This window comes from Macrotis lagotis, chromosome X (genome assembly GCF_037893015.1).
Source record: "Macrotis lagotis isolate mMagLag1 chromosome X, bilby.v1.9.chrom.fasta, whole genome shotgun sequence".
NCBI classification, from domain to species: Eukaryota; Metazoa; Chordata; class Mammalia; order Peramelemorphia; family Peramelidae; genus Macrotis; species Macrotis lagotis.
In genome coordinates this window covers 109298408-109320747 of record NC_133666.1, presented here as the reverse complement: position 1 = coordinate 109320747, position 22340 = coordinate 109298408, and the positions used below count along the sequence as shown (strand labels likewise).

The 22340-nt window shown below is 37.4% G+C and overlaps 1 protein-coding gene across 1 annotated transcript in view; it reads right to left on the bottom strand.

Annotated features, from left to right (window-relative positions):
• Positions 1-2522: 2522 nt before the first annotated feature.
• APBA1 (amyloid beta precursor protein binding family A member 1) overlaps positions 2523-22340 on the bottom strand; it is an 81113-nt gene continuing 61295 nt past the window's right edge. Inside the window, exons 10-12 of the mRNA XM_074201899.1 lie at positions 12914-13033; positions 9881-10021; positions 2523-6797 (exon numbers count right to left, since the gene is read on the bottom strand). Coding sequence (XP_074058000.1) covers positions 6726-6797; positions 9881-10021; positions 12914-13033 — 333 coding nt within the window. The 3' untranslated portion in view covers positions 2523-6725. The remainder of the gene's footprint in view (positions 6798-9880; positions 10022-12913; positions 13034-22340) is intronic.

The window sequence follows — 22340 nt, the reverse complement described above, 5'->3', positions numbered from 1 at the left end:
ACTAGACACGAGAATAGCAAAAAAAATCTGGAAAATATGATGAAATGAAAAGAAGGCAAATTTTTTTTTTTTTTTTGCAAGGCAATGGGGTTAAGTGGCTTGCCCAAGGCCACACAGCTAGGTAATTATTAAGTGTCTCAGGTCAGATTTGAAGTCAGGTACTCCTGACTACAAGGCCAGTGCTCTATCCACTGAGCCATCTAGCCACCCCAAGAAGACAATTTCTTAAGGGTTACTCTCAGAAGTCATACTTCTCAGGTATGCATAGGAAACATTTTCTACTGATATCAAATCAACACTCTATCCAATATGCCAGAGTCAAAGGTATGGGCAATTTGGGGGACATATATTTTTGTTAGCATATAATCTTCCTCCACAGTATTTTGTATAGAAATAGAAATAAAAAGGTTACCATGATGACCTGGGTTTATTAAATTTTGGGGATCTCAGTTTCCTTATCTGTGAAAGTGGAAACTTCTTTTCAACTCCATGATAACATAATAGAGACTGTCCATTTTTCCCTCTCCTCAGTGAGCAGTTATGCTGGGGGGAGTGCTCACCCTAGATAATGCCCCTGCCATGAATAGAAAACAGTAGCAAGCATGAGCAATTCTGCTAAAGACAAAAAAGAAAATAAAAATAAAAATGGGATACACACACATACACACACACACACGTACACACACTTCTCCCCAAAGCACCGCACTATACAAATCTGAGCAAGAGAAATAAACAAACTCAGCCCCATGGTTTTTATGCAAGCTAAATGGCTAGGGAATACACAAACACAACAATGAATAGTGACTGAGTTTTGAGCTGTAGCTTCTACCCTGGGCTACTCTTCAAACCTAGGTTCTTTGGGCCCTTAGGCAGAGGTCACAGCAGAAGATGGCCCTTCACCCACAGCTCTCACTGTACCAGAAGATATACAATAAACAGGGTACTTTACCATAACTAAACTCCTGAAATGACCAATTTGAATTGTTATGTCTGTTTTGAGTTCTCTCAGTGTTTCTTGAGATTTTGAAATTCTCAAAGTAATCAAAATTGGCCCTAATTTTGAGTTTTTGAAGCAAGTGTTATAACAGAATTGCTGTGAATTTGAATGAACCAATCCCTATGAGTTTAAAATCAAAGGCCTAACTTAGAGATGGTGGAATTGAGGGTCTCTATTCCTCCAAATCCACGGAAGGTGTTAATTGTGAAGGGAGGGGGTAGAATTGTAAAATCTAATCCTCTGGAGACAACTTCTCATAGGCAGGTGTCAGAAGTCTCCACCAGCCTTATTTAGACTCTGCTTATATTCATTGACTTGCAAAAACAAAAACAAAAACAAAAATCCACCCCAATTGGTTCAATCTTTGAACATAGGTACTTGGTGACAAGAAAAACACAATAAAATCGGATCACTACTATAGCAATGGATAGGAAATCTGCGTGGGAGCAAGTAGTCAGAGAAGTAAAAAATCCCCTAACATCTTTAGTCTTTTGTATAATATAATAATAATAGAAATAGCTAATTTAAATATCATTTATTCTGTGCTAAGTGGCTTACAGTGATCTCATTTGATCCTCATTACCTTCCAGAAAGGTAGGTTATAACCCCCATTTTACATTTGAGTAAACTAAGGCAAACAGAAATTAAGTGACTTAGAGACCGAGCTAGTGGCTGATACTGAATTTGAACTCAGAGCTTCTGTTACAAAGTTATGATCTATAGTGATCTATGATGGCTTGGGTTTTACTCTCTTTAAAAAAGGCTCTATCAGGATAAAGGGTGCATATTTTTCCTCTACCACTCTTTTGGTCACATGGGATGGGAAAATTAAATTCAAGTCTTTGTTTTCCTTCAGGCTTCTTTCCATTTGAAGACTAGGATCCCACACACTGGGTATCCTTGTGGGAAGAATGGCAACATTCTATATTTCCACTTTGAAGATGATTGGGCAGTATGTGGGGTAGAGCAGGGAAGAGACTCACTAGTGAGTTTCTCCCTAATTATATTCTTGCTGGCTGGTTAAGGAAACAATGTAGATTGTATCACCACATCATGGCTTTTAACCATAAGAGGAAAGGGCTGGAGACTGGTGCAGAGGAAAGATATTTTGAATCACCAATATTCTGTGTTCACTATTCATTTACATATTTGTGTACAGTTTCCCCCAATAAAAAGGGCAGGGATGGATTCTCTTTTTGATTATAGTATGGTGCTTCCTAAATGCTTGAACTAAATTGAATCCAAGGCAGAAAGGTCTTCCTTATTATAAACTACTGAGAAACTACTTCCCTTTCTATGCCAGGACTATCCACCAACATCATCAAGTATTCAGTCATGACCAAGATGTAAGTGGTTTTTTTTTTTATTGTCATTGCAAATCTTACAGACATCAGCGCTCATTTAAATAAGGGAAGGTAGCACAGTAAATACATCACACAACCCAAAAAATCAAACCACTGCTGCTGTGTGTACAGAGGGGTCCAGAGACCTGTGACCAAAAATGTCAGAGGAATTACATTCAATAGATGTGCAGTATCATCAACATTCCAGGCTCACACATATTTATATATATATATATATATATTTATATTATTTATTTATATATATATATTTATATTTTATATAGAGAGATCATTAAGTTTAGTGTTTACAAAGAAAACAATAGTTACAAATACAATACTGTACTTCTCCCCACACTTTACAGTAAGTTCTATCTCACCTTCTTTATAGAACAAGACTACAACTTCATAGTCTAGATACTGTGCTAAATTATGTACAAGAAACCTTACACCCACACCATCATTTTCAGACACTGCCGAGATTGAGGAAAGCATAAATTAAAGAATCCTGCACTCAAGGAAACCCAAACCAAAGATTTGACAATGAATTCAATTCAAACCAATGAATGGATTTTTTTTTAAACCTGTGAAGGAAACTCAGGCAGAGTTGAGGTGGTCCCTTATATGTAAACACTGACAAAAGTTATGCTGCTGGGTTAAAAACACCCAGTGAAGGGACAAATAAGTGGGGTTTTTTGTTTTTTTTTATCTGACAGATTGTGGGAGATAGCACATTTGTGTACTGGGTTATGCAAATGTATGTGTGTGTGTATAGAGCAAGAGAAGGAAGAAAGGGGAGGTAGCAATTTATGTGGGTCTTTGGGGGACCTGTGCTTATGGAAAACGTGACTTACCTTCTGCATCTTGTTCCTCATTTTTATTGAATGGCAGCCAACCCTTCTGTACATTTAGTTTCTTCCTGCTAAGTGTACCCTGGTGGGAAGTAACAATTATTGGAGAAGTGAGCTCTGGCTCCTGGGCAGTTTAGGTGGAGGGTGGTTTTCACTGCCCCAAACTCCCAGAGGCCCCTGAATGGCTCCCTGCAACCTTCACACTGAAGAACTAGAGTTGGACTCTTGTCATCTCCATAGAATGAAAAAGAGGTAAATAAAAATAGGAGTTGATACCTGACATGAGTCACCAGGGTGCTTAAAACCCTTGTGGAGTAGCTTTTCACTCAGGCAACTTATGGAAAGGTTGCTCTGTACATAGTCTTCTCAATTATACATGGTATTTATCATATTTACATATATTACTACATATAGGGCTGTTAAGAAATTGCTTTTAAAAAATGGGATCTTTATAAACTAAGCTGCTAACATTAAGAAAACTCCTACTAGTGACTTATGCCTGGGGGTGGCCAGAAAACGCTTCACCTGTGATCATCAGTGCTAGCACTGCAGCATTCAAAATTCAACAGCAAGGGACTACTTTTATTTAAAGTGAATTATGGATCATTAAGTAAATTTTAATCTTATGCTGAAATATATATCAGGTTTGCTCACTTTCTAAATTTGCCTTTTATGTTTCTTTTCTTAAGCCTGTCCAGAATTTCAATAGTGGTAATTTTCTTTTTTCAATCCCTTCCCTGGAATCTCCCCTTCCTCCACTGAAATAGTCACTGAGTGCCAATCCTGGGAAAGGCATTTTTCCACGAGTTGAGGTGATATGATATAGAGTTAGAGAGAAGAGGTGTGGAGGGGGCAGGAGAATCTATCTTTAAAGACCATCAAAAAAGTCAAAGCCAGTGTTTTCTTTAGAAGCAACAAATAAGGAGGATTTTACCAGTATTGTTAGGGCAGCATCCTCACACACCAAGGGACTATCTACCATGGTGTACTTGGAGTGAAGGTCAAGAAAGGTATTTATCTTATAAAAACCATCAAGTTTAAATTCTATTAGTCACTCATTCCTTTTAAATTAAGAAGTCTTTCTCTTTGAAATCTCAATTACTCCCTAAAACTAACATATTAAATCCATAAGTCCCTTTTGGATGAATTGTAAATAGGATCAGACCTGTGATTTCAATAGAGGAAGAAATTCCCAGTTTGGAAAACTCTTCACTGATATAGATGAGCTGGGAACTGCAACTTCCCCTTGTTCTTTCCTGATTCTCAGGTTGGATTACTATTGCATGCTGATGCCAACGCTTTAACACCTTAGCATGAAATGCTCTCTTCAGAGGAGAATTGTGTTAGCAAAAGGAAGAATGTCACTACCATGAAAAGTGACAAAGAACAGTTTTTGATACTTCATAATTCAGCCCCAAGTAGGACTTTGGTATAAACTCTACAAGGTGACTTCAGGGCATTTTAATACTGAGGAAGGGCACATCTCCTCCCCAACTGTGCTATCTTGATCTGTCTGGCTTCATTTACCCATCAGGCATGTGCTTGAAAATTGAAGACTTGTCTTTTGATAATTTCAAGATAAGGGACACTCCTGTTTTTAGAATGAGAACCCCAGAGAAAAGTAGATTAGACTTTATGAAGTACCTTCTGGTGGAAATATGGGGCTCGTTTTTGGTTCTTATTCTTATTATTTTTAATCTCTTCCCTTCTCTCCTCCACAATAATATATAACCACTACCCACAGTTTGCTCACTGAATTCCTATGTCAGCAGATATAATGAATAAATATCTTAAAAGCAGAGGATGAAGGGTTTTATATTAATATGAAAAAATATATTAGTTTTCTTCCTCTGATTCCACTGAGGTCACAAACAAATTAAGACAACATCCCCCCCCCCCAGAAAAAAAAACCCAAACAAAACAAAACAGAACAAAAAAATAAAAACTACACCCCCACATGAAATCAAAAATATTCTTTGGACCAAGAATATGTAAAAACTGGCTCAGAATAACAGTATTACTGAGACGCCTTTGCTGAACTAAGAGTCCTTAAGTATGAGGCACCTGAATAACATGAGAAACATTCAACACCAGGTCAACTCTCTCTCAGATCCACAAGGCTGGGACATGAAGCTTAGAATTTATCAGCCAGGGTGGTAGGGTCCCCTCCATACTCACTTTTGTTGTGTAAGAAATATTCCCAAGGAGAAAAGAAGTTCAGCCTATGGAACAAAGGAACTTAAAACTTAGGAAAGGAAGAGCTTGATGGTATCCTGAGTAACAAAACAAATAAGCTTCTGAATTCCTGTCTTCAAGCTAGCTAGGGGAGCAGCTTCAATTCACCAGAGGAAGAAACCTCCAGCTTGGAAAATTCTTCATGATAAAAATGAACAAATCTCCTCAGACATTATCTAAGAGAACTGTCTGGGAATTATGACTTAACCCTTGTTTAACCTATGGCTGGGATAGCTCTGTCTGGGGAAAAGTTACTTGGAAGTACCTCAGTTAAAATAAGGCAAAATGCCCAAAAGACAGAGTGAAGTTGGAATTTCAACCCACACAGCCCCCATAGGGACCAGGAAGGGATGGGGTTACTTGATAAAGACATTCTAGGAGTGGTGTAGGTCCTTGACACTTGGTGCCTGGGGACCTAATTGTTTAAGCCTACAACCCTGGTAGAACAGAATGGAATGGATGAATGGAGTGTAATAGAAAGGCCATAGGTGACCCCTTTTGGTATTCACTGACATGGGAAAAGATCTGTAAACTTAGTAAGGTCTCAGTACTGAAGCTATCTGCAAGGCCATAACCACTTTCAAAATGTCACTGGTCCCTCCCCTCCCTCTTCATTTAAATCTCAATGACCTTTTAATATCTATATTTAGAGTAAACAAACATTGCAAATTAAAGACCAAACATGAAACATGTTTGAAATCTTCTCAGGAACTCTGTGAGGAAATAGTGAAGAGAGTTAAGCCCTCAAACTACTTTGGTCAATCAAAATCTTTATCTTGTTTGGTTTTCCCATACTCCATATCTTGTCCCCACATTTGTACACCAGGAGAGAAAAAGAGCACCAAAGAACTTCTAGTCACTGGATTTTTCCGCTCCCACCATTGCCCCCATTTAGTAAATTTTATGAGGTCTGGACTCTGCAGAAAATCTAGTTCTCCCTTCTGTTTTCCACCCCTCCAGGATGCCGAGCATCCTGAAAATGCCAATCATCAAGTCTCCACAAGATTCATTTGCAGGTTAATTTTGCCGGGGAAGAAGGAGGACAGCTCCCCCCTTTGCAAGGAACTACACACATTAAAAAATCACTTGTATTTAGGGATGGGGGTGGGTGGGGGAAGATGGAGCTAGGGAGAAAAAAGGGGTCCCCATGGATACTTTTCTTCTGGCGCATGACTAAACATTGTGTGTGAGAGAGAGTGCAAACAAAATTGTTTCCATAGTCACAAATATGCAGCACTAGAAACATAGCCACTAGTGAGGAGGCGCCCACCATGCATGTTATGAAGGTGAGGAGCACAGGTCTCAGATGTAAACAGGCTGTTCTTGTGCCGTCAACAATCTGTACATGGCAGCTGGCATTGTTTTCATGTGAATCTAGTTGGGGAGAAGAGAGACATTGTCAATCAGTAACCATAAGGATTTATAGGTATAAAACAATTTACATTTAAGTAGAACCAGGAATTTCCTTCCTATTAGAGCAGAGGAGATGGGGGGGGGGTCCTGACCAAATATGGGAATTTCTAATTGGTAAAATGGTAAAATAAAATTCTGTATTTTATATATGCCATATAAACTTACTATATAAAAACACTGTCACTTTTGATAATTGAGTGGAGCAGCCTAGGGGATAGAGTGCTGGCCACAGAATCAAGAAGGGCTAGGTTCAAGTCCTACCTTTGACATATACTGGCTATATAACCCTAGACAAATCAACTAACCTTTAAGACCCTAGCCTACTCTTTAGGGCCATGCAAGTTACAAAGCAGGTGTTAAATCCCCTCAACTGCTGCCATAATATCCTCATGTTGTTTAGTTGTTTCAGTCATATTTGACTTTGACCCAATTTGGGGTATTCTTGGCAAAGATACTGGAGTGTTTTGTCATTTCCTTCTCCAGCTCATTTTACAGATGAGAAAACTGAGACAAATAGGGATAAGTGACTTGCCCAGGGTCACAGAGCTAGTAAATGTCTAAGGTCAAATTTGAACTCAAGAAGATGATATCTTCCTGACTTTAGGCCCCGGTGCTTCTTGATTCCAGATCTGGCACTCTATCTACTATATCATCTAGCTGTCCACACTATTATTAATTTCCCAGTTAAAAAAGAGAAGAGTCATAATTTTAAACTTAGAAGCATTTGTAAAAGCTATCTAATGTCCTCCTTTTACAGATGAGAAGACTGGGGTCTATAGAGATTAAATCTAAGATTAAGACCTGGCTCCCAGGTGGCTAGGTGGCACAGTGGATAAAGCACCGGCCTTGGAGTCAGGAGTACCTGGGTTCAAATCCGGTCTCAGACACTTAATAATTACCTAGCTGTGTGGCCTTGGGCAGGCCACTTAAACCCATTTGCCTTGCAAAAAACCTAAAAAAAAAAAAAAAAAAAAAAAAAGACCTGGCTCAGCTCACACAAGGAGGTATTTGGGAGAGTTAGGATTCTGGTAGAAGTCCATTGGCTCCAAACAATAAGCCACACACTGTTTTTTAGTATGTTGGTGTTACAAATATAAAATAAAATGACCATTTAATATAAAAGAAGATCGAGTGGGAGAAACACTAGATGTAGACAGAACACCTAGGTTTGAATACTTCACTGTATTTCTCTCCTGAGTTTTAAACAGAAATAACCTTAAAAACAGAAAGGAAAAGATAAAAAAAAATCTATGTGATTGTTGTTGCAGATTGTCCCCTTTGTCCCAGAAAACATGAATAAGAACATGAATCAATAATACAGCAGTCCTCATGAACAAAAAGCAAAAGGCTTTGGGGAGCTTTGTGCTTTCAGATGTTGGTTGTGATATCATTTAGTCTTACTTAAGTTTTTTCTTTGATATAAGGGAAAACTCATTGGGGGGTCAGGAAGGGTTGAAGAGAAGGTTATATCTGGAACTGCTATGATCTAAAACAAAAGACATTAAAATAAAATCTTCATTCTTAAAAGACTATGAGAAGCAAGAGACAAGTGTGCCTCACTTAGATAATTCTTATTTTGATTTCTTAAAGGGAAAAAACCCCAAAACCTTGTGGTCTTACCATTGAATCTAAAAATATTTATTAGTTACTCAAAAAGATATAGAAGGATGTAAAATAATAATCATACCACCCATGGGGTGTTGGGAAATTAAAGATATTGAAAAAGAGGTGAACCTGCCATTCCTGAAAGATAACATTCATGGGGTGTCCAGTAGTCTCTTACCTAGGGTTAACAACTTTCTTTCTCCTTTTCTCAGACTACCTCCAGTTGGAGAATTTCTGTTTTATTATCCCAGACTCCCCTGACCTGGGTCGTGCAGTCAGCTTTAGATGGATGGGTCATGATTCAAGCCAAACATCCTATTTGACATCAACAGCTGACTGAACCTGTTCCCTGAGGTTTCAGTTGGAGGCCTTGGGAATATCCAACTAGTCTTTTCAAAACTGCAGTTTACTTGTTTGTTGACCCACTTCATCCTGTCATTGTAGGATATCCTTTTTTAGAGTAATTACCAATCAGTTAGTGGATGGAAGGCCCTAGGCAATATTGGTCTGGTGCTGCCAAGGGAACTGCATATGTAAGAGTTTTTTTTTCTTAGGGGTGAATTGAATGTTTGACCAATATAGCCCAAGAATGATGTCATAAACACTCAAAAGACTCTTGGTAGAAAAAAAGATTCCCTAGCCCTGCCCTAGACAATCTAACAGGACTAGGGTAGCAACTGGGATTTCCCTAGGTCAAAGTATTTTTCAAACTGTCAATCTGACCCACCCAATACATAGTGCACTTACATGCTGTATATAATATATATGCATGTGCCCACATCTTGGTGTAATATAAAATAATTATAACAATAAAATAATTACAATGTGGAAGTCCAACATAGAGAGAAGTGAAAACACTACAAAGAAGCAACGAAATAACAGAAAAGATAGAAAACAAGTTATGTAGAAAGAAACTCAAAAAAAAAGGGTCTGGATGAAAAGGTGACTTAAGTTTACTGAACAGAGAAACTCCAAGCTATCAGTTATTTTTTCTGTCCTCAAAGGACATTGATTATTTGATCCTCACAACCCTGTGAAACCCTGTGATTATTATTCCCACTTTACAGATGAGGTAACTGAGGGTAAGACATTAAGAGACTTGCCCAAGATTAAACAGCTAGCACTCATTTGAGGTGGGATTTGAACTCAGATCTTCTTGACTTCAAGCCCAGAACTCTTATTAAGTCATGTTCCTTGAAAGAATCAAAGGAAATGGGCTTAAATTTTAGCAATAGAGAAGTAACTTAGATGTAAGGAAAAACAATAATCCTTGAAATTAACAATGGGATGAAAAATCAAGGAAGCAAATGGAGCGCCACCCCTTCCTCAGATATTTCAGAAACTCCTCTGGCTGGGATGGTTTATCTGCCCTGTGGCTGGGTGGGTATTAGATGACTTCTGCAGAGCCCTCTTCCAACCCTATGGATTTCATTTCCTACCTCCCCAACAGCATTGGAAAGAATGTGAACAATCTTCTCATGGGGTGTGGCTACAACACTTTGCCCATTGATTTCAATGATTCGATGTCCTACTCGAACTCCGCCCCGTTCTGCTATCCCTCCTCGCATGAGGCTGCAGATCTAGTGAGAAAAAGACCAAATGAATCCTGCTGACCAGGGAAACACCATACCGTTGTGATCTCCGAGGAAGTCCCTGGATAATCTGCAAAGAAGAAACCTTCCTTATACTAAAAACATGACAGATATAGCTGTGTCCTACATGACATTTGAATCACACTATCCAACAGAAATCTAAGTTCATACTATATGTTTATTCTGAAAATCACAGCTCAGAACCAGTTCTTGGTCACTTACTTGTGCATTCTTTCTATTTTTAATTATCTACATTAGACTATTTTCCTAACAGTCACAAATCCCGGTTAGTATTTAATGAATGAAAAACTGACTGCCTGGTGACAGCAATGCATGTTAAGAAACTTTGGATTAAATGGTGGAATAGAGAGTGGAGAAGAAGAGACTAATATAGAAGGAGATAGTAATGGGTGGGTGGGAATGAGGATGGCTATTAGGCTAGCAGTGGTGGGAATAGAAAGAAAATGTTATTTATAAGGTCCTTAAGGAAGAGGACTCTTGTTTTTTTCTTATAGTCTCTTTGTCTAGTATAAAGCCTGCCACATTTTTTTTTTTTAAACTGCAAGTATAATTTTGTGGTTCTGGGGAGTGAAGAATGCTCTTCATCCTAAGAGCTCAGGAGTGAAGAACTGACTTTCCTATGGAAAATCAGCTTCTATGCCACAATAAATAGTCTTGTTCACCTGTGACAATGAAATGTTAAGTGATAGCATTTATTAAAACCTACTATGTACTATGTACATTATGCTAAACTGTGGGAATACAAAGAAGGGAGAAAATCACTCTTTCCCCACCCCAAAAGTAGTTATCAGGCGACAGAGATGAGACCACTCTAGGTATTTCTGACTTTGAGTCTGCTTTTTTACCTATGCTATGCTATATCTTGCCTGGCACAAAGTTGGCACTAAATAAATGTCTGTTTATTGAGTGATGGAGATAAGAGATTTTGGAGAAAGAACTGATGGCCTTGGTAGCTAAATGGATATGAGAGCTAAAAAATGAAGATTCAAGTATCAAAAATATAAGTGGATGGTTTAAAATAAAGAAGACTGGGTACAGTTTGGTACTACTGATAGAAATAGTGAAATCAGGAGCAATAAAAATTAGACAGAGAGGGGATAGATATGCTGAGTTTGAGGAACTGTTTCATCCAGGTGGAGCTGTTGGTCTGCAGTTTGGAAGAGAGATATAAGCTAGAAATATACATTTGGGAGAGATCAGCATTGTGCAATAGCTTAATATCAGTATTAATTGTCCATGAGTCTACATAATAGCTTGGAATTAAAAAAAATATAATACTACCATCTAACAAAGCCAAGGTCATTTTTTTTTAAAAAAAAGAATACTTTCATCTTCCTTTGACCTCTTCATTTCAGAATATGGTTTATTTCAAACAATGCATAAGCATTTCATGAGATCATTTAAAAATACTGTTTCTTTGAGAGATAAGGAACATTTTCCTATTTGCATTGATTCTTGGTAAAAACAATATTGAGGACAAGGAGATGCTCTGGGATTCTCTCTGATCTTCTTGACTGACTTACCCTAGCTCTAACAATTTCTGGAAATGTATTTTTTAATATTCTAGAAAAAATAATGAAAAGAGGATTTTAATTTAAAAATAAAAAATGACTCATGCCATATAGTTTTTGCTCACTTATTTGCTTCTTTCAAAAACAAATAGTGGGGTGGACATTCCTGTAGGGTAGTTGTACTATGGAGACAGTTTTTGTTAGAATGGAGTTGAATGGCCTGTAAACATCACTAGAATTAATATCTAGAGCTGTATTTTTGTAGAAAATCCAAAATATTTTCTGAGAGGAAATGAAACATTTCTAATATGCCAGGATATTTTGAGGAAGATAAATAAGTATGCAAATAAAATGAGAACCAGAGATAGAGACTAGACCTGTAATTTCACTGAAAAAAGGGAATCCCTAACTCCAGGGAAGTAAACTACCTTTGCCAATACAAGTTGGCACCATTGCATCTTACATAATCTTAGAGAGTTGCCGAAAGCATTGACAAGTTAAGTAACCACATAAGCTATTGTATGTCAGAGGTAAAACTTGAATCTTCTCAGCTTTAATTAAGGTTTGCTCTATCTACTACACCATGACTATTTCCTGAGAGATGTAACTTAATTAAACTTGGGCTTTCACATACCTTTTACAGGGTTCTCTATAGCAAAGGCTATATTACAAATTTGAATTTTAAAGGATTGGTTATAACTTTTCTTCATGGATATGACCATAGCTTTAGCCACAGAAAACAAAGAGAAGGGATGAAAAGTCTGGCAAATGCAGACAATGTAGCTAATCAAATTGTAGATAGGACTGGAGCTCACAATAGAAAGAGGTGAGGGCTGGAAATACAGAATGTCCCAAAAGTCTGAGTGCTATTGTCAGTTGAGGTAGTAAAGCTTAATAGTGCTGTTTAATTAAAAGATATTTAATTAATCCCTCTATTGCTTTGAGAGTAAGCTACATAGAAATGATACTTGAACTCACTGGAGTGGTTAAGATCCCTAGAAGGTAAGAAAAGGTTACTTAGGACCAAGGCCAAAGCTACATTCACATAAAGAAGAAGGGTTGACAAAGAACTAAGAAGAATTCAAAGACACAGTCAAGTCTGGTCTGGAGAGACCACTTATATGACCACTGGGGTACCATTTACATTTTTAAGTAAAAACAGTCAGCCTGTATAGGCTCCAGCTTATCTCTGTCAAGATGAAATCTGTAGAGGAAGGAAAAATGAATGAATCTAAATGTGCTGATTATCCTGTTTCTTTGGAGATATGACATATTTAAAAAACCAAAAACTATATGATTCTGATGGGGTTTTGGGAATTTCTTCAAATACCTGGTTGGTAGGACTTACAATTCCATTCTGGACACTGAAACCCAGCTGGTATCGGAGGTCTGGTCTTCTAATCAACACAGTGGTGACTGGGGGGCATCTCACAATGTTCAGCTTCACTCGAGACTGGTTCTTTAAACCCTGAAAGGAACCCATGGGCATGGTGAAGACAAAAACTAAGCAGCAGGGGACTCAATAACAAAGGAAAAACCAAATTCCTATAGGCTTTTTTTTCCTAACAATGTTCCCTCTCCCCCTCTTTGAGATCCCACCAAATTGACTTCTTTTCTCACACACAATATCCCATCTCTTATCTGAGTGCATGGTAAACACTTAATAAACTAAATAAAAGAACTGTTTGTCTTCTACCTCTCCCCACCATGTTCTAGTAGACTTAAAAACTCCAAAAGAGTAGATAGCTTTTTATCTAGCATGTGCCCACTTCATAGTAGATATTTAGTAAATGCTTGTGAATTGAGTAGGTGATTTTTCACTAATAATCATAGCTAATATTTAAGTAGTAAACTTTATAATACCTTGAGCCTCAAAATACTCCTGTGAGATAGGTGCTATCATCATCTTCATTTTATAGATACTGACATTGAGAAATTTTAAGTGACTTTTTTAAAGTGACTTGCCCAGGGTCACATAACTACTTGATGGTTAGTACTTGTACTCACGCCTTTCTGACTCTAAAATTTTGTACTCTATTGAAAATATCACTTATCAACTGCTATAAGGACTGTGATTCCAAAGTTCCCAACATGGACAAGCCAGATAGCTTGTAGTCCTATAAACTAGTTCCTGATTCAATATCAAACACTATTGCTGCTTAAATTCTGAAAAAAAAAAACAAACAACCCTGAATATTTTAAATGCAAGTCATTCTGGCTGCCAAGAATTCTGCTTCTCCGGGGGATATTTCTTTTTTTTTAATTTTAAAATTAAAAAATTTTCAATCATTTTAAAATTATTATTTCACTAAATGATTTCATTATTTTATTAAAATTATTATTTCATTAAATCTTGCATGTAAATTATAATTATGAGCTGTTTTCTAGGAAAGTATTAAAACACTGTTTTGTAGACAACTGTCACATGGACTCTTCTGCCAAAAAGACAAAGTATTGACTAAGAACAGTTTGCTCAAGGTTCCTTGAAGTGGGGGGGGGAGAAGAAATGTGGAGAAGAGGGAGAGAAGCAGAGAACTACCCTTTTTTTGGTTTTTGCAAGGCAATGAAGTTAAGTGACTTGCCCAAGGTCACACAGCTAAGTAATTATTAAATGCCTGAGGCTGGATCTGAACTCAGGTCCTCCTCAGGTCTGGTGATCTTATCTACTGTGCCACCTAGCTGCTCTTTTTTGGGGGAGTGAAAATCAAAACTCTTTTGCAAAGCAGGTGCATCACACTGGCAATGGTCAGCTCTGAGGTTACCATCTGTGGATAAGTAAGAACCTTGGATTTCCACTCCTCCCCAGCTGTTTTTGGCATTTTATTGCTTACTGATAATTATAAGAGGGGATACTCACCAAAAGGAATGGGAAGCAAAATTCAATTTAGCTAATTCTACCCCCTGCACAAGTTTCATGGTAAGGGAGGATGTTGTTGAGATGAATAGGTAAATTGAAATCTGGAGAAGACCCATGGGCTTCAGCAGTCCACAGTATTCCTGCCCAATCCTTTCCTTATTCCCTCTCTTACTAGAGTAAATTCTTCCATGAAACAAAATAAAATAAAGAATTCTAAAAAACCAAAAGGATTAACAGCATCTTTTTTGGGGTCTAGTTAAAACAAGCTCTCCATTCTGGTTCTAGCTTGAGATCCCTTCTTTCTCCCCTTTCCTACCTAGTGTTTTTTTTTTTTTAGGTTTTTGCAAGGCAAATGGGGTTAAAAGTGGCTTGCCCAAGGCCACACAGCTAGGTAATTATTAAGTGTCTGAGACTGGATTTGAACCCAGGTACTCCTGACTCCAAGGCTGGTGCTTTATCCACTACACCACCTAGCCGCCCTCTATTGAAGAATCTTACCATCACCATATGATTAGTTGTCCCTTTTTAGGAAAGTCCCAAAGCTGAATTTACTAATACTAAACAATGCATAAGAGAACCAAGGGGAATATTTTTAAAGAATGAAAGAGGTAAATTTTAATCTCTGAAATAGAAAAAAAAGCATAACTTTGCTACTGGAGGTCATTGTTTCAACAGCAAATTAAATAGCAATGGCCATTTCAAAATTGAGTGCAGGTATAACTGTTATTTAAGGATGTGGCATTAGTTTAGCTACAGAGAATAAAGAGTAGAAATAATTAAGTCCTTCTCTGATCAGATAAACATAGCTGTATGGTTTCTTAGTGATGGATCACCAAGAGGTAAAGTAAACTTAAAAAAAAAGTTAAAGTGTTGGATTAGATAACAAAAAGATGGGTTCAAATGTTGCCTCTGATACTGAGTACCCGGGAGTTGACTTCAGTGAGCCTGTTTTCTCATCTGTAAAATAAAGGTAGGAACTAGATAGAATCTGACATCTCTTCTAGATCTAAATATATGATCAATGTTAGAACCAATCTTATTTAACATTTTAATAAATGATTTGAAATAGTGTACCTACAGAGTGTTAGTCACTGTGCTAAGTATTTAAACAGTATCTCATTTGATCCCCACTCTAGGAGAGAAGTGCTATTTTTAAACAAGTATTTTATAGTGAAGAAAATGAGGCAGACAGAAGCTGACTTGCTTCAGGTCACACAACTAGTGTCTGAGGTTAGATTGGAACTCATAACACCAGCATCTTCCAGGGAGTAAAATTCTAAGCTGATGGGGAAAGAATGAAAGACCTCATAAGGTAATGTGAATAGACAGAAAAATGACAGCCTTAAATGCTACAGGGCAAAATCGTGGTAATAGATATAGGGGAAAATACTCCAAACAATATTAAATATTTTGTGAGGAATAGAATAAATTCTATTTTGGAAGTGAGTTGGAGATATCTATAATACATCCAAGTAAAGTTTCTCTGATCATACAAGTGTGGACCATGGTTTTCTCATGATTGATGCTAGAAACAATCTTTAACAGGATATAAGTAGCATCTGTAATTCTGTAGGTAACATTCATCTTTGAGATAAGATCTGAGGGATTGGCAGGGGTGTGCAAGCTTGGGCTGGTGAAAACCCATCATTAAACATTCTGTGTGAACACCTCAAAAACTGGCAATTGCCACAAATTGAGGTTTTATTTATTGTTCTGCTGTCAATAACTGATAAACATTTAGTAAGTACCTATTCTGTGCTAAGATATGTGATGAGTAATGGGGATCTGAAGGAAGGGAAAAGACAGTATCTACCCTCAAGGGGCCCACAATCAAATGGGGGAAATAGTTCATAAAAAGAGGCTGAAAGGGAGATGGGCAGGGGAAGGAGGGACAGGAGCATTCTAAAATCACAGTAAAGCCTTAATAAAGTGTTAATAAGTCAATTAAACTTAAAAGCATGTGTGCATACTTCCATAACCTCCAGTACAACCCCAACCCTACCTGCCCAATAGGTTAAACATCTATCAGCATACCCAGACAAGACAATTATTTTTGAAGGAGTCAACCTCATTATCTGGGCCCTCTCCTAATGTCTGCCACAATTCAATCCTTCTTCATGAGTTTTATAGAGTTTCCTTCAACTAAGTTATTAAGGCTGTGATTATCTTAAACCCCTACCCAGATTACTATTAGGAAAACCCCAGTTTATTAATGTCTCCAGGCACAGAGAAGTTGTCCTCAAGAAGCTACATCTTTCTTCCTATGGGCCAGGACATTCAGAGACAGAGGAGAAAAAGGGATGGAATGTATTCTGGTACATGGAGTAGAAATTAACTAGAAAATAGGTCAAATCTGTAGAGCCCACAGAGGGAAAGGGGAAAAAGCCTCACGAATGAGTTGACAAATAAGATTCAATGTGAAATATCTGTTGCCTATCCCCACCCCCCCAGAGGTTGATAATCACCATTCTTTGGCTCAATATACCTGAGGAAGATCATTGCTGTTTTCTGTACTTTACAGACACCAAAGACAGATCTAGAAATGTGAGAACAATCCAGTTTGAAGCTGAATTAACCTAATGGAATCTACATATTGAGGCAGGCTGGTATACAGAATATGGAGTCACAGGATCTGGATTCTGCTACTCACTAGTATGTGTCTAATGAGACAAAATGGGATGAATAAAAAGCCATTTACTGTTGGAGCACCTAGGTGGCTCACTGGATAGAGCACCAGACAAGGAGTCAAGACTTGAGTTCAAATTTGACCTCAGGCAGTAACTGTATGACCTTGGGCAAGTCACTTAAACCCTGTTTACTTCATTTTCCTCATCTGTAAAGAGAGCTGGAGAAGGAAATGATGAACCACTTCAAGTATCTTTGCCAAGAAAACCCCAAATGGGCTCAGAAGAGTTTGAAATGATAATGATAATGATAATTTCAAATCCAGGGGATACAACCAGGAAATCAAGACAATCCCTGATGCCAAGGAGATCACATTCTAAAAGGGTGAGACAACACACACACCTAAAGGAGTTTGGACTCAAGTCAGTTAGAAAGGTCCAGATAAAAAGCATATGGTAAAGCTATGTCATTTCCATTGAAAAACTTAAGTCTGCTTCTGACACTAAATTATGAGCTAGTGCCAAGGACTTTCCTTGTATGAAGAATTTTCTTTTCTGGGCCTTCACTAGATAGCCGCCTTGATGCTGCAGGCAGGCTAGCTAGCCTTCTCATCGGGAGAGTGAATCACTCAAATCCCATCTCTGAACTTACTATCTATGTGTGATATTGGGTAAACCTGTGAACCTCACCTGGCTACAGTTACCTTGTCAGTAATGATGGTTGGACAAAAGGGATACTGGGGTTCCTTCAAGCTTTAGAACAAGGGCTCTTGAATTTATTTGAATGTGTCACAGGCCCCTTTGGCAGTCTCACAGAGCCTATGAACCCGTTCTCTGAATAATGCTTTCAAATGGATAAAATACATGGGATTACAAAAGAAGCCAATTATATTAAAATTCAGGTCAGTTAGGTGACACAGCGTATAGAGCACTGGGCCTGAAGGCAGGAAGACTCCTCTCCCTGAGTTTAAATCTGGTTTCTGACCCTTACTTACCAGCTGTGTAACCCTGGGAACTTCACCCTATCTACCTCAAATTCCTCATCTGTAAAATGAGCTGAAATCTTCTTCATAAATAGCAAACTACTTCTTTGCCAAGGAAAACTCCAAATGGGGTTGTGAATTGAACATGAATAAAAACAATTTAAAAATTAAATTATTAAAATGTTTTAATAAACATTATTATTAATTATCAATTATTAAAATATTTTAATAAAAGTTCATGGACCCCAGAGATCAAAAAACCCCAGCTGTATAAACTCCATGATACTAAAGTCATTTAGTTTCTCTGGAACTCAGTTTTCTGTAAAATGAGGCCATAGGCCATCTCTAAGGTTCCTCCTAACTCTAAATTGATAATCTTATGGCCACTATATTCCTTATCTCTTCCCTAAACCTTTTCTTCGCTTCCTGTTTATAAAAGTATACTTGTCACATGCGATGACAATATACTGAATGAAAAGTTTTCTTTAGAAGCATTCTTTTCCCCACTCTCCTCCCTATGCTAAGAAAGACTGTTGATTTTCTCCTAAGCAAATGAAATCATGTTTATTTTGAAGTGATGGGCAGAGATAGATTGATTCAATAGGAAAAGTTCTGGCTGTCTGTTCACTACTTCCATGTGGATTATCTTCCTGTTTAAAGGGTTGCAGGATTCAGTGAAAAGTATTGTTTTAAAATCTTGGTTCTGCTACTTATTTGCTGTTTGACCCTGGGTAAGTCACCCAAACTCTTGGAACCTTAAATAACTCATGTGTAATATGAAGGAATGGGCAGCTAAGTGTTGAAGTGGATAGAGCACTGGGCCTGAAGTCATGAAGACTCATCTTCCTAGTCTCAGACACAAAACTGTGTGACCTGGGCGAGTCACTTAATGGAAAGTTGGACATGACTGAAACAATTGAACAACAACAATATGAAGGAATTAAAGGAATAATATCTGAGATCCTTTCCAAGTCCTTAGAAAGCTCCTGTATGACATGGCACTGGAAGGGGGCCTTAGAGATTATCTAATTGACAAGTTTCTAACATGTCTTGTATCATAGATCTCTTTGGTAGTCTAATGAAACCTAAAGACTTCCTTCTCAGAATGATGTTTCATAATGCAGAAAATAAAATATATAAACAAAAAACTAATTATATTGAAATACAAATATATATTTATAAAATTCAATTTTTTTTAAAGTCCACAGATCTCAGGTCAAGAACCCTTGGAATTAAGACCTAAATAATTTAAGTGACTTGCCCAAAGTCATACAGTTACTTAGTGGTAGGGCTAGGACCAACTGTTCTTTCCAAGAGACTGCCATTTCCAGGGTTAATTCATGGATAAGGTTTCGTTAGACATTTTCTAGGATCCTAAGATTCAGGCAAAAACTAGCACAAAATAAATGCTCAAAATTCATCTTTCAGAGTCTAGTGGACTAGGCTTAAATAATATCCCTTTTTATATGCCAAGAGCTTTTCAGAGCTCTTTGTTCTCAGATTTCATTCATGGGTGTCTCTACTATTTAAAAAAAATAATTTGAGTTAGTTCTCTCGGTATGGGAACTTTGATTCTGTTTAATTTTAATTCCATCACTGCCAACATCCTATCTGTTTTGGGTATTTTTTTGCTATTTGAGGCTACTGTGTTTTCTTAAGAGACTCAAGTCTTTTAATTGCTAGAATTTAGTTAATGGTCTCTGGTTTACTTAACTTCATGCAGATACTGCTGAGTGTCTCCCAGCCTCTCCCAAGACTCTCTGTAAAAACTCCTATATGGATAAAGATATGATACTTCTTAGTGGTGCTATGGGATGAGGTCTGTTTGGGTAAATGTCAGCAATGCTTGACTGTGCAATCTTTTATTCTCCTTTACAGGGAATGATGCACCCCTCTGGACTGGTGCATCAGCATTCCAGAAAGCCTCTCAGTAGGTATAGGAGACCCAAACTAACTCACCTCTTTCTTTAGTCCTTCATAGGAAGGACAAACTCTGTCATTTAACCACTGTTTCAATAATGGGATGGAGGGGGCAGCTAGCTGAATAGAGAGTACAGGCCCTGGAGTCAGTAGGACCTGAGTTCAGATCCGGCCTCAGACACTTAATAATTACCTAATTGTGTGGCCTTAGGCAAGTCACTTAACCACACTACCTTGCAAAAAAAAAACCCCCAAAAATAATGCAGTGGGGACGGGACTTGATATTTTGTTGGTATATAGTATTGTGTTAGTTGTGGGATTTGAACCCATGTCCTCCTGACTTTGAGTCTGGCTCTCTATAGCTTTTAATTCTATGTTCTGGGACTGGAGTCAGGAATACTCTTCTTCTTGATTTCAAATTTGGTCTTAGTCACTTACTAGCTGTGTGACCCTGGGCAAGTCATTCAATCCTATTTGTCTCAGCTTCCTCATCTGTAAAATGAGTTGGAGAAGGAAATGGCAAACCACTCCAGTACTGTAATCAAGAAAACCAAAACAGGGTCAGAAATAATTGAAAAAAAAAAAAAAGAACAACTATCTCATTCAATAATACCACTTTATATTTATATAAGGAGTCACAAAAGTCTCAGTGCAATTTAAATCCATTAAAATACTGCAAAACTAACCAACATATAAAAAAACTGAGATGAAACAGCTCCCCACTTCTGGAAAAGAGGGAATAAAGTACCTTCTTTTATTTCTTCTTTGGAGAAATTCTCATTTTAATGAGAGGCTTTTCCTCATACCTGAGAAATTATCTATTTATTTTCTTTTTTTATTTTTTTGCAAGGCATTGGGGTTAAGTGGCTTGCCCAAGGCCACACAGCTAGGTAATTATTAAGTGTCTGAGGCCACATTTGAATTCAGGTCCTCCTGACTCTGGGCCAGTGATCTATTCACTGTGCCACCACCTAGCCACCCCTATCTATTATTTTCTATTATGCTATAAATTAGGTGTGACTTACAGCATGATACAATAACTTTTGTCTTGTTAAATTCAATGTGAAAAGGAAAATAGGGTAGAGCAATCTAGTTTTTCTACATGCTAGATGAGGGCAGGGTATAGAGGTCTGAGTCTAGAGACAGGGAATAATATTAACCAACAGCATTTTATTTGATATTTCTTTGTCCCCAGCCACTGTGCTGAAAGCTTTGTACTTATTATTTCATTGGATCCTGATGACAACACTAGAAATCAGTTGCTATTAATATCCTCATTTTACAGATAAGGAAATGGAGGCAAATAGAAGTTAAGTGACCTGCCCAGAATGATACAGTCAGAAAGTGTCAGGGTCCACATTGGAACTTCTAGTCTTTTTGCTTTCAAGTTCTCTTCAACACTCTATCCACTGAGCTATCTAGAAGACCTAAGTACAAATCTGACCTCAGATATTTACTAGGTGACCCTTGGGCAATCTCTCTATATACTTCAGTTCCCTCGTCTGTAAAATGAAGATCATAATAGGATCTATTTCTTAAGGTTGTTAGATCAAATGAGGTAATATCTGTGAATACTAGTTGCTATTACTGTTATCTTTTCAAAAAAAAGTTGCTTTATTTGATCTGCTGTTTCTAACCAATATAAAAATTCCCTCCATTAACTGATGGTGTCTGATGTCTTTTTTTAAATTAAAGATGCCAGCTTTAGCCTTACCAGATCTAAAATCATATTATAATGCACCAGTCATCAAAACTATCTGGTATTGGCTAAGAAAGAGTAGTGGTTCAGTGGAACAGATTAGGTGCAAAAGAGAAAGCAGGAAATGATTATAGTAATCTGCTGTTTGATAAACTCAAAGAGTCCAGCTTCTGGGATAATAACACTCTCTTCGATAAAAACTATTGGGAAAATTATAAATTAGTATGGCCGAAACTTGGATTAGACCATCATCTCACACCCTGTACCAAGATAATATCAAAATGGGTACAGGATTTAGATATAAAAGACAATATTATAAGCAAACTAGAAGATCAAGGAACAGTTCATCTGTCAGATCTATAGAAAGGGAAGCAGTTTATGACCAAGGAAGAGATGGAGAACATCATTAAAAACAAATTCAATAATTTTGATTACATTAAATTAAAAAGCTTTTACATAACAGAACCACTGTAACCAAGATCAAAAGAAATGTAGTAAATTCGGAAACAATTTTTACCACTTAGTATTTCTAACAACGGGCTCATTTCTAAAATATACAGAGAACTGAGTCAAGTTTATTAAAAAAAAAAAAAAAACAAGACATTCCCCATTTGAATGGTCAAAGGATATGCAAGAGATCATGAAAAAGGTTGTAGAAACATCACTTATACAAAAATATTCATAGCAGCCTT